General features: G+C 38.5%; 1 protein-coding gene across 5 annotated transcripts; it reads left to right on the top strand.

The window, feature by feature from the left end:
- Nucleotides 1-7,354: 7,354 nt before the first annotated feature.
- LOC147516785 (nuclear-pore anchor-like) lies at nucleotides 7,355-12,440 on the top strand. Of its 5 annotated transcripts, none has more exons than XM_086589234.1 (10): nucleotides 7,355-7,533; nucleotides 7,621-8,315; nucleotides 8,433-8,511; nucleotides 8,794-8,834; nucleotides 8,913-8,986; nucleotides 9,670-9,751; nucleotides 9,832-9,930; nucleotides 10,059-10,100; nucleotides 10,194-10,247; nucleotides 11,960-12,440. In XM_086589234.1, exons 3-10 carry the CDS (start codon nucleotides 8,439-8,441, stop codon nucleotides 11,972-11,974), a joined length of 480 nt encoding a protein of 159 aa, XP_086445360.1. In that variant the 5' UTR covers nucleotides 7,355-7,533; nucleotides 7,621-8,315; nucleotides 8,433-8,438; the 3' UTR covers nucleotides 11,975-12,440. The 5 variants fall into 5 exon arrangements, with proteins under 5 accessions (XP_086445360.1, XP_086445359.1, XP_086445358.1 ...); XM_086589233.1 differs by having other exon boundaries at nucleotides 9,667-9,751; XM_086589232.1 differs by having other exon boundaries at nucleotides 8,785-8,834.
- The last annotated feature ends 219 nt before the right edge of the window (nucleotides 12,441-12,659 follow it).

Here is a 12,659-nt window from a genome sequence, read left to right as displayed (position 1 = left end):
ACGTTCGAAACTTGCCAAGTTTGGAACTCCACTTCCTAGCTAGTCAGGAACTCCACGTTCGGAACTTGTCCAAGTTCGAAACTCCATTTCCTAGCTAGTCAGGAACTCCACGTTCGGAATTTGTCCAAGTTCGAAACTCCACTTCCTAGCTAGTTAGGAACTCCACGTTCGGAACTTGTCGAAGTTCGGAACTTGTCCAAATTTAGAATTCCACTTCCTAGCTAGTTAGGAACTCCACTTCCTCTATGGAAAGTTCAAGTTTAGAACACCACTTCCTAGCTAGCCTGGAACTTCACGTTTGGAACTTGTCCAAGTTCCAAACTCAACTTCCTAGCTAGTCAGGAACTCCACGTTCGAAACTCTACTTCCTAACTAGTCTGGAACTCCACGTTCGGAACTTGTCCAAGTTCGGAATTTCATTTCCTAGCTAGTCAGGAACTCCACGTTTGATTGCACGCATACTTGATTATTTTGAATCAAATTTAGAAAAGTTTCACTCAAAATAAATACTCAAGTATAGCTAATCAAAAGTCAATTGCTAATAGATAAGTAAATTGCAACTTAATAGCATTTTAAGGATTTACTTATCGGACGTAATCAGGTTTCTTCGGGAGCTACAGCGAAGTTATCGATCCAATTCCTCGCCTCATGCACATCAGTATCATGGTCTTCTTGAACCTACTTCCAAACCTTCCCCTCGAAACCTTGTTGATACTTTTGTGAGGCCAAATCATCCTCTAACTTCTCTTGAAGTTTGTCAACATCAATCTCAAGATCGGGATACGTGACGCGTCATCATCATGAGGGAGGGTTCGGATGCCCAAGCTTGATCGAAGTTTCTCACCATATCGCTTTTGTCGTACTGGTTCAAGAATGTCAAGCACGCGACAAGCGGTGGAGATACCATTCTTGTATGCTTCAGAACTGACCACATCAACTAGCTCGGTGTAGAATTCGTTCACCTCCTTTACGCTCCTTTCATGAACTTCGAGAATCGGAACTGGGGCAAGCAAGGAATTGGAAGGAGATGCAAGTTGATCTCTCAGTAGCTCAAGCTCTGCGTTAGCTTTGCTTAGTGATTCTCCCAACTCCCTATTTATCAACTGAGAGCCTATCAACTCTAGTTCTGTCAACGCGGCACTTTTGTTAACTTCGGTTAGCTCGGATTTTAAAGGGTCCAGTTCTTTTTGTAAAGCCGTGGCTTTATCCTCATAATACATCTTCTGATTCTTCAACGTTGCAAACTCGCCATTCAAACGGTTTCGATCAGCTTGCCATGCCTCAGGACAGCCGTCAAAGTGGGAAGCTCGTTCGGCTAAGTTGTTTTTTACTTTAAGAACTTCTTGATGCTCAAGTTTGGTGAATTCAAGGTCTCTTTCAAGATTCTTGTTCTTCTCTCTAGTCTTTCTAAGATCTCTCTGAACGGCTCTGACCTGCTCAATCTCATCGGCTAGTCTTTCATTCTTCCTCTTGCTTATATCATAATCACCTTCTAATCTTTTAATCTTTTGGTTGGATATGAGGAGTTGCTTCGTCAAGTCACCTTTCTCTCTTGTGAATTTATCCACTTCATCCTGATTCTTACGCAATGAGCATAAGTTGTGGACGATCCATGCTAGCTGCAGTGTTTAAGAATTACAATTTATGTATCGAGGAGCTAGTGTATATAAACAAAAAGACAACCGGAAACGATGTAAGGAATTGAAGTACAAAATGGTTACCTTCAACATATGTCGACACACATTCGTTCGGTGCTGCCGTTCTTGCAAAATACTCTTTTATGTTTTGTTTTTTCTCTTTGGGAAGCCTCATAGATTCAACCAATCCCAAAGCAACTCCGTGGTCCTTAAGCCAGTATCTTGGTCAAGAATCAAGGGATTCTCTGGTAATCCAAGCACTCTCGGAACTGGAACAAATGGGTTTGGAGTAAGTTTAGAGTTCAAAGATGTCGATTTAGTCTTTTTCCTTAAGCGAATGTCCTCATCTTGGGAAAGTGGAGAAGGAGATTTCCTTTTATTCGACTTAATGGATGGAACACGGTTATTGTCAGATACAATACTGGTAGAGTAGGTTTGTTCCACAATTTCGAGGTTCATTATCAATTCCGGATCAGATTGCATGAAGTCCACATTTTCAATATCAGTCAAAGGGAACTCGACATTACTATCTACCCCCATAGTGTCACCACCCACTTCAACATTTGACTTATTTGTATCATAAACAGAAAGTTGAAGGTTCGGTGTTTCCACTGTACTCTTGATTCCTGAGGATTGACCGCACTCTAGACTTTCAGTTCTAATGGGATTTTCATCTTCATCGAGAATGATAGCGTTGGAAGCTTGCCCAATTCCTCGTTCGGTATGTTTTTTTTATAGCCTTACTCACCTTCGCAAACCTGACAACCTCGGGAGGAGGTTTATTTGATTTGCTCGAAGCTCCCTTTTTTATGATAGAATTTGACTTGGAAATAAGACCAAGGACCTTCTTTGCCATAAAGGCCTCCCTTGGGTACGAAGTTGTAGCAGTTTCGGGGTTCCCACCCATATACCCAACTCCGGGCTCCAAAGCTTGCAACTCCATTGGTGACATAGTCAGATACTCTGAGATTAATAATGGGTCTGGAACTATGGACGCAGGGCGTTTCTCGGAGTTTGGGAGTGCAATAAGGGCTATCACAGCATCTCGTTCCACAGTAGTTAGAGAGGGGGGTCCCACGTCCACTCTCTCCTTTGACAAAGAAAAGCCGGACCGGATCCTCTTTCGATTATTATCAAAGGTGACATCACCCCATTCACCACCAGTTACACGGATAGCATATTTACGCCAGTAGTCATCGTTGTTTTTACCTTCGTATAATATGACGCGTTCAACTCCCGGGTTTAGCGTAAAGAGTCGATCTCCATTATTTAGGATCATCAGTTTATAGAAGTATGATATCACTCCGCAAGTCACCAATTTATTGTGCTTTCGTCCCAATATGTGCATGTATGTGACATTGCGAATAAACCAAGGCATTACTCGTTGATCGAGACTTGGAAGTACTCAAGGGCATCCGCCATAAACGAAGGCAAGGGGAGTCGGAGTCCGCTTTCAGCAGATCCAAGGAATATCAAGGGATTTTCATCGGTTCCAAGGTCGGTGATCCATGGATATTCAATGTTGATTTCTTTTGGAATTGCAAATGTGTTACGGATCTTTTCCAAATCCGAAATATCACCGAATGGGATAATATTCGGTCCAAAAGTGGGGATTTTAGTTTTCGGGCGCGGTCGAAAGAGAAACAATGTAATTGCTTTATAACTGGAACTGCTATAGCAATTGAACTGAAACGGCATTGCCCAAGATCTTGAATCGAAACCGCCTTGCTATTTAAAGGACCGAAGGCGATGGGTGAGACATTGGAAGTAAAACTTTAGACAGAAAAACGCGTGGCTATTGACACCTTGACACCCAATACTTCAAGTTCTTCTACACAAACCTTAGCACACTTTGGACTCAATCTCTCAATCAATCAAAGAAAGTACAGGTTCAACACCTTGTGTCTGGCAGTCTGCTAATGGAGAAATTATCACAGAAAAGTTTAACTATAAATTTGAGGTGGTAAGGGAGGCTCACAGGAGGTTTATATAATGTTGAACTATAAAAGAGCTATGCAAATAGAAAGAGAAAAGGAGTTCATTGAGGAAACGAATTCTAGTTGAAAGAGAAAAGGAGTTGAAAGAAGGAAACGACTCCATCCACAAGTATAAAGATTCCACAAATAGAAAAGGAGTTCAGCAAGGAACGTTCGGTCAGGAGAAAATGTTGCTATCAAGTGCATTAGCAAGCGAAAATTGTTAAAGGTGGCCTAGTTTCTCAAATTAAGCGAAATCGAAGTCATCGCGACGCGATGCATCATCGTAACATCGTAAAACTTTTGAAGTTCTTGCAACCAAGACGAAGATTTATTTTGTAATGGAGCTTGTTATAGGTGGCGAGCTTTTTGATAAAATTTCAGCCAAAGGAAGGTTAAGTGAAGATATGAGCCGTCGGTATTTTTTCAGCAAATTTGATTTCAGCCGCCGGGTATTGTCATTCTCATGGTGTGTTTCATAGAGATTTGAAACCGGAAAATTTACTACTTGATGAAAGTGGAAATTTGAAAGTTTCAGATTTCGGATTAAGTGCTGTTACGGAACAAGTCCGAAATGACGGGATGTTACACACACTTTTGCACGCCCGGCTTATGTAGCACCGAAATCCTGGCGAAAAGAGGTTACGATGGCCCGAAGGTTGATATTTGGTCGTGTGGAATTATTCTTTATGTTTTGAACGCTGGTTATTTGCCTTTCAATAATCCGAATCTCATGGTTGACAAGTTCCAGTTCCGGGTTGACAAGTTACAGTTCCGGTTATGGGCTTATGGGATGTGAGCCCAAGTTCAGGGTCCATGTCCGGACCTAAAGAAAAAAAAAAAAGAGGTTATAGCTCCGGGTCACATGTCCGGACCTAAAAAGAGTTACACTTACGGGTTATATAATATGAACGTGCCCGAACCTAAAAGAGTTTCATGTTCAACAATTCAAGTTTCGCAAGGCTCGGTTCTAGGTGGCACTTGCAGGAGTTCAAGTCCGGGTCATCACAAGGCATTGTATGTCCGGATTTCTCCAAGTTCCTAATGTTCAAATCCGGATCATCACAAGGCATGGTAGGACCGGTTTTCACCAGGTTCGGCCTAATATACAAGGTTCGGGGCATGGTCATGGCAGGCCCGAATTTACAGTTCCTTGCACTAAAGTAATGCGAAATTTTGCCGATACATTTTTACCCGGCCTTTTTCCTTAAGGGTTTGATTCACAACCCATGAATAAAAAAGGGGGGCATTTGTGTGTGCATATTTTAGCAAATAGATATGTAACACGTGGTAGCATCTTCGTAAGGCTCGGATATGGTCTTGGTGTGGGTAGAAAGTACCAGAACACACTTCAAGTCCAAATCCTCTTACTTCCTAGGTTCGGAAGTGAAATAAGAAGAGGAGGTTCGGAATTGGTTGGAATAGGCTCGGAGAACTGGAGGTTCGGAACCGGTTGGAGTAGTAGGCTCGGAGAACTGGAGGTTCGGATCTAGTTCGAGTTGTAGGCTCGGAGAACCAACTCCTGACTAGGAACACCAAATCCGGAACTACTAAGTTTGAAACTCCAACTCCCAATCCGAACCTAAAACATATTTTTCTGTTGTTTAAGTCAATAAAGGAGACCTATTTGACTTGGGAAACATGGGGCTTCTAGAAGAGTCAAAAAGAGACTTAACAAGAGACGGTCTCCTAGTTAAACACTAATTGGGAAACCTCATCTATTCATCAAGATGATACTTAACAAGAGACGATCTCCTAGTTAAACACTAATTGGGAAACCTCATCTATTCTTATAAATAGAATAGTTGAACTACGCTTTGAGTTGGATTCCTATACACAGGATACGTAGGCAGCCATTAAAGAACGTGGTTCAACTCATCATCTTCTAAATCTCTTCTTCTTATTGATTCAATACTTCTAGTTGTTCTTTGATCATCAACAAAATATTTGTGTTTCTTGATTAGGAAAAATCATCACACAAACATGAACTTAGGGAATGAGACCGAGCGTCCACAACGAATTGAAGCATCTAATTGCTTGTTAGCAATACTTGTAGAATGATCTCAAACCGATATTAATCAAAATACCGTATGTCATTACATGCATTAGAATAAAGAAAAAGAATGACCTCATTAAATAGTCCTAGAAAAAAATACCTACTTTAAGATGTGTAATGACAAATATCCCGGATTTGAAATTATTTTTTTCCGATTTTGCATTTTATGTCGTTTTGGTCATTGCTCATACCTTATGTGATGTATGAATAGTGATTGTTCATACCCAAATAGGTTAATATACTTCATACCATAGTACAAAATATCAGGATATGGCAAATATCGATTCCTGATTTATGGATATGTATCGTGGATATATCCCCTTCTTTGGGGATATTTGACATTGTTTTATATGCAAATATCGTGGATATATCCAAAATATCAACAAATATCTATTATATTATGGATATTTCTTGATATATCATGATATATAATTTATATTTATTTGAAATATAACGGTAAATATTAAATAAATTTGTTACATACACAAAATATCCATAAATATCGCAATATATCTCAAAATATCGATAATATCACTGATTGTTGTAGTTGTAAATATCTCTAAGCATATCGCGATATTTACTTATCCTTTGCTGAAATCTCAATATATATCGCCATATATCACGATATATCGCGATATTTTGTACTATGCTTCATACACTATGTTGATCTATATTCATACCCCAAATATGTACGAACAATGATTGTTCATACTCCAATATGTGTTCTTACTGATTATACATTATGTTAAGATATGAACTTATGAACAATAATTATTCATACTCCAATATGTGTTCTTACTGATTGTACATTATGTTAAGATATTAACTTATATTAAGGTATGAATTTATACATTATGAATAGTGATTGCTTATAACTCATGTTAAGGTATGAACAGTGATGGTTTATACTCATATTGAGGTATGAATGAGTATGAACAATGATTGTTCATACCCTAAATAGCTATGAACAATGAGTATTCATATAAACAATGATTGTTCATAGCTCAGGTTGAGGTATGACCCCCAAATAGGTATGAATAATCATTATAGATATGAATAATCATTGTTCATACTCATAGCTCATGTTGATGTATAGCTCATTGTTTGTACTCATAGTTCATGTTGATGTATAGCTCATTGTTCGTACTCATAGCTCATTGTTTGTGAGTGATTATAAAAAAAATCATATCCTCTAGAGTTGTTTTGAAACAAACTTGTGTCCTGCGACTAATTTATTGTATTTAGAATATATTGCCTTGGCTTGACCTGAATTGACTAAAGTAATTTCATTGTGTATCTGATAAAAAAAAAATCATTGTGTAATAAAGTCAACTGCTGTTTGGTAATACTCAAGGTCTGCAGGTTTTGCTTGTTTGTTTTTTTTAAAAAAAAAATTTAAACAATAATGTTACACCGACCCACTTATTTGACTTACTATTTGAACCTACTAATGTGTCAAAAGTCCTAATCATTGATTTACATAGAGATATGTGTCTGTGTGTATTGCAATGCAAACCAACTTCATAAAATAGTGAGTTCAATAGTAGATCTAAAAAGTAGGTCCATGTAGCAGTACTCAAATTTAAGTCCACAAAAAAGACCAAAAGATAAAAAAAAAAGCCCAAAAGAGAAAATCCAGCGAATCCACATATTGAAAACGTTGACAAGTTAAACGAACTCAATGTAAACAGACGCTAGCTAAAAAGTAACTGCTGAGGTTATTTTGGAGGTATTTCGGAACTCCCAACCCCCACGTTCAAGGTTCAAGTATTCTAAGCCATGCATCTCTCTCTTAACAGTCCATTCTCACTTCAGCAATAGCAACCATGGAGATGAGTGTCACAGTGACCTGCATACAGCTAAAGTAAAAACTTAACTCAGCTATTAACGGCTTCACTTTGGTGTATTTGGAATCTGTATAATATAATATAGTTCTGACTTGCAATTGCAGGACAAAAATTCGAGCAAGAACGTGATTGAGAATCATAGAGTTTCTATGGAGTCACCAAGGGCCTCTTTCTCATCTTCCTCTTGTTCATCTTCATTCTCCTCAGTTGAGTGTAACAGAACAAGCCAACCAGAGACCTACTCCTTTGATCGAGCCATTAACCAAGAACAAGCATCAAAAGCCCCATCTTATGGGCAAACAAATTCTTCTGCTCATTTGAGGAGGAAATCTTCCGATTTTAGAGACGTGGTGAAGGATTCAATATACAAGGAAGGCCGTGCGTTATCAGTGAAAACTACAGCTCAGAAGGATACAGTGAACCATGGCGTGAAACACAGAGATTCCCCCAGGCCATTGCCTGTGACAAGATCTGTAGATGAATCTGTTGAGAGGGGGATCAATGGGAAGTATAAGGAGCCTGTTGATCCTCTGAATGGCCTCACTAAACTTCAAGAGGTGCCTCACTATTTTCATGATACAAGAGAACCGCCAAGATCATCACCGTATGAGAGGTTCTGACTCAGATTCCAAATCAAACTCATTTTTGGGGGTTTCCAAAACGGTGGTGGCAATTCGAATAGAACCTCAAATACACATCAAGGGTTGGAAAGCGAAATTGATGGGCTTGGAAGCTATCCCCAAATCCTTAGCAGCCAATGAAGGCTCAACGAGGCTGACTAGGACCTATATCTACCCAGGTGTTAATCATGATTCTTTGTATTTGACTATTACCATCTGCCGTCACTGGGGAGGATTGAGATTTTGGTATGCTCACACTCCTACCTCATGTAACATTTTTTGTTGTTCTTTTGTAGGTTGCAATGTACAAAAGATTATATGAGGAGGAGCTTAAACTTCGTGCATCACATCCTCAATACTCTGAAGCAGTTCCAGGTTTGTGCCTCGAATAGTTTGACATACTACCTAAGCAAGTTCTTTTGATGAACATAGTTGTTATTTTCACCATCGGACCGCACACGACGTGTTGATACTGTCTCACTTAGCCACAATTGTCCTGTATTGTATTCTTATCTGTGCCTCACACAAAGCCCATCTTTTTTCCTTCAACTTCGATTTATATGTTGGTTTTTTAATGGAAAAAATTTAGTGTCAAAACAGAAGTTAGTTGAATGTAGATTTGGTCTTCTCATGGAATTTGTAATTTGGCTTGTGCAGAAACTGGAAGGAAGGACCTTATGCTTCTGGAAGATTCTCAAGTATGCTTGAAACAATAGTGAAAATATTTCTTTGATTTCTTCTGTAATTTTTTTTTTTTTTGCTAAATATGTTCACAGGATGCTTACAAAAAGGCAAACGAACAGGCTGTTGAACGGGCTAAAATTCTTGAAGAGGAGTTGGATAAATCTAGGTAATATGTAGTTCTTAGCCCATTCAGCAGTCATATAATGTTCATATGTTTGCTTTGAAACGCTTGTAAGGCTCTCTTGTTAACAGCTTAAACTGGAAAATGGACGTGTATCATCCATTGCTAGTTGCATGAGGTTAATAATTGAAAAACTTAAAAGGAACTAACAGTGAAACAAAATATGATTAACTGGTTTCCTATCAGACGTAAATAGATGACAGACGTTACGAGACACTTCCTCTTTAGAAACGTGCAGTATAAGGCTTTGTTTATCAGGATTTCAGACCCACTAATATGGACACTAGAAAAATTAGGGATGGCCTGGACTTAGTCGGGGTTTGCTCCGGCAACCCGAAACCTTGCAATATATGGTAAGACAGTGGTGTGCAGCTTTTCAGGATCTAATAGATATTATAGTCTTTTCATCCTTCGTGTTTTCAAATCAACTGCGAAAATTTTGATTAGAGCCTGGTTGAACTGTTGAAGTTTATCTTTTCGAAGTATTGTGTGATGCTGTCAGGAGAATGACACCTGCTGACCTGCAAATGTGCTGTGTTACAAAACTGAAATAACATTTAATGGTACAAAAAAAAACAGTGTTCATTTGTTTTTTCAAGAATTTCTTTCAGTGGAAACCGTTAGCTGGGAAAGTTCATCTTAGATTAAAAATTGTTTGCAAACAGTAGATGCATCGTGAAGATACCTATGGAGGTGAGTTCTGATTCTTTACATGCTGCCGAAGAGCTCTCAAGAAAGTTAACTATGGAGGTGACTAGGTGAGACTACTTTTGAAGAACCTTCTATACACTTCCTACAGTTATTTCTCACTACATTGATTTCATTTATAGGTATCTCTGTTGAAGCATGAAAAAGAGTTGCTAGTGAACTCTGAGAAAAGAGCGTCTGATGAAGTTAGTAGTTTGTCACAGAGGGTCCATCAGCTTCAGGTCCCCCCAAATAAATAAAAATATATAAATAAAATTAATAATAGTAGTAAAACGAAAAGGTCATCCTCCCAAAACTAGGAATTAGGCACGAAAATGATGCCCGCTCATGATTAAACTTATTGGTGCAGGCAAGTATGGATACAATCCACAGTGCTGAGGAAGTCCGTGAGGTGTGTCCTTCTACATTCACCGTGTTCTAATATATCCTCTATAGTCTATATTACTGTCTCATAGTTCTAATTAATTTTGTTTACATCTTCTAGGAGGCGAAAGTCATGGAAATGAGGAAGCAAGAGGAGTACTTGAAGAAAGTTGAGGTTGGTTTGCTTATTTTATCTTTTTTATAAGGTTTGTTTTGGCTTAATCAATTTATGATTTTTTCTATTGTTTTAAGCTTATGCTACATTGATCCTGTGAATTTCAATTACCAAGAGGATCTATTATCCATTGTGGTTATAAGTTATAACAATGGTTACATGTGGTTACGCCGTCATTTATAACGTCGTGTCCTGAGCTCCCACATGGTGATGCCATTGGCACTTTTCGTGATGTCAAGCCCATGAGGTGCACACATTTATGTGTATGAGTAGGATCAATTATGCCACTCTTTTTATACCCCCTACAAGAGAGTTAATTGCTGATATGTTGTCCCGAAAAGTTCACACATATTTACACAAGGAGTAATAGATTTGGTGAGGATTTTTTCATAGATTTAAGGTTATGTAGTTGAAGTTGATGAGTGGTTTCAGAGTGTTATATATTTAGTACATTTATGGGAATGAATGAATACTTTATGAGAGAAAGGCTAGCTATTTTTGCAGTGAAGGATGTGGGAACTATGAATATGTCCTTTGTGGGTTTGCCTTCACCTAGGATTTGAAGATTTCTTTGTGGCTAGTTACTGTGTTTTGTCCTCGGTGCTCCATTTTCCTTGCCGAGCTGGAATAGATTTGAGCAACTTCTGTGTATGGTATACTACCTGCCATTGTGGCCAGCAAGTTGGTTCCTCGAATTGATGAAGTGGGATTGGTTTGATGAAGTGCAATTGGTTGTGCAATTGATGAAGTGCAATTGATGATAGCACTACTGTTGGAGCTCATACCTCAGGGCTAGTAACTCCAAAACAGGTTAATAGTTTTATTTCCAACTTGAATCTGCTTGACCAGATTGGAAGTTTTGAGCTCTGCCACATCTATGGTCATAGCCCGAGACTGAACAACGAGGCAATAGTAGCTTTTGTTAAGGCCCTATGCAAAGTTTCCATGGTAGAATTGCAGTCTCCAACAGATCCTCGCGTTTTTAGCCTCACAAAAATTGTTGAAATAGCGTATGATCCTTGCTTTTTCCTTTTCCTTTCGTTTATTTTCAATTCTTTCTACTCTCTGTCTTGGATATCTTTTTATCTTCAGAATTAGTGCATGTTTAGGAAACTGACTAATAGTGGTAGTCGGTTGTGGAGATTTTTAAATTTTGGACCAAATTAAACTTGATTAATTTTGTAGTTTGGTCCTTTTTATTGCCACATTAGGCTGTTATGATCCTTGCTTGTATGGAAAATGATGAATTCATAAGACATCATAAAGCAACCTTAGTTTAGTTTTATTAAAGGATCTGATGCAAATATGTAATGGAGACTTTGATGTTATATTGCCCAAGAGAGAAGATACATAAGGTTTGAGGCTCTTCGACATGAAAAATTATTGGTAACGATTATTTAAAATAATTGTTATTAGATTTGTTGATATAAGAAGCTCTTGCAAAGATTTTCAAATGACAATTATGGTTGAAGACAAACTTTGAGAAGAAAAAGATCTTCTGTCGTAGGCATGTGAGATGTCCTGCGTACCAAACGTGGAAGCAATTATAAAGTTTCATGTACTTGTGGGTTGTGCAAGAGCCACACATGTCCCTTTGAAACTTTCATGTACACTTTGAAACTTATGCCGTTCTGTGTCACTTTGAAACTTATGTCAGATTAGCTTCCGCGGCCACTTTTCTGTATGTTTATTTGGGGTATCTATTATTGCAGAGTACCTATGGATAAAGAGCAAAAGGTTGTGTTGGATTACTCCTGCGACTGATTGCTGAATGATAAAGGCTTCCAACATTCAATATCTTCAAAAATTGCAGAGGTGGGCAAAAAATCGAAGACCTTTACTGTTCTGCCCAGGACATTGAAGGGGTAGTGAAGGACGGAGAAATATGTGGTTCAGACAAGGCCACAGATATGGCGTCTAAGCAAGTGACAGTGAAGACGGGGTTTCAGTCAACTGCACAGGCAGGGAACTATTCTGTTCTCTGAATATCTCTTCAGGATCTGTGGTCTTATTGATTTATTGGTGCAGAAAGCATCTAGTACCTTTGTTTAATTAATACATTAATAAAAGTTTATGCTTCTTAATGAAAACTTTGGAGTAAATAAGAACAGGCATGTCATCTTGAGGCATCGCCAACTTCATTACGAATGCTTGATAATATAACAGTGCCACTACTTGCTTACTTGCTTCAAAGATTGCTCTGTGGCATATTTCTCACTATTTATATTAGGACTGGGATCTAAGTATCTAACCTCAAAAGAAATATTTTCGTTGTTCTCTATATAGCATTGAATTTCTTGCACCTACAAATCACCACCATGTGTATATCAATTGCTAGACTGTCAATTTGAGTTACTCACATGTATATATCAAGTCAACTGCTGTTTGGTAATACTCAAGGCCTCTCAAATA

This window comes from Coptis chinensis, chromosome 2 (assembly GCF_015680905.1).
Source record: "Coptis chinensis isolate HL-2020 chromosome 2, ASM1568090v1, whole genome shotgun sequence".
Classification (NCBI taxonomy): Eukaryota; Viridiplantae; Streptophyta; class Magnoliopsida; order Ranunculales; family Ranunculaceae; genus Coptis; species Coptis chinensis.
This window is presented reverse-complemented; position numbering and strand designations above follow the sequence as displayed.

Excerpts from the sequence above, each read along its gene's own strand:
- LOC147516785 (XM_086589231.1), top strand. The coding sequence starts at position 8,439 with ATGTACAAAAGATTATATGAGGAGGAGCTTAAACTTCGTGCATCACAT. Across the intron at positions 8,512-8,784 it reads ATACTCTGAAGCAGTTCCAG|CTTGTGCAGAAACTGGAAGG; the intron begins GTTTGTGCCTCG and ends TTTGTAATTTGG. Across the intron at positions 8,987-9,666 it reads GAGGAGTTGGATAAATCTAG|TAGATGCATCGTGAAGATAC; the intron begins GTAATATGTAGT and ends GTTTGCAAACAG.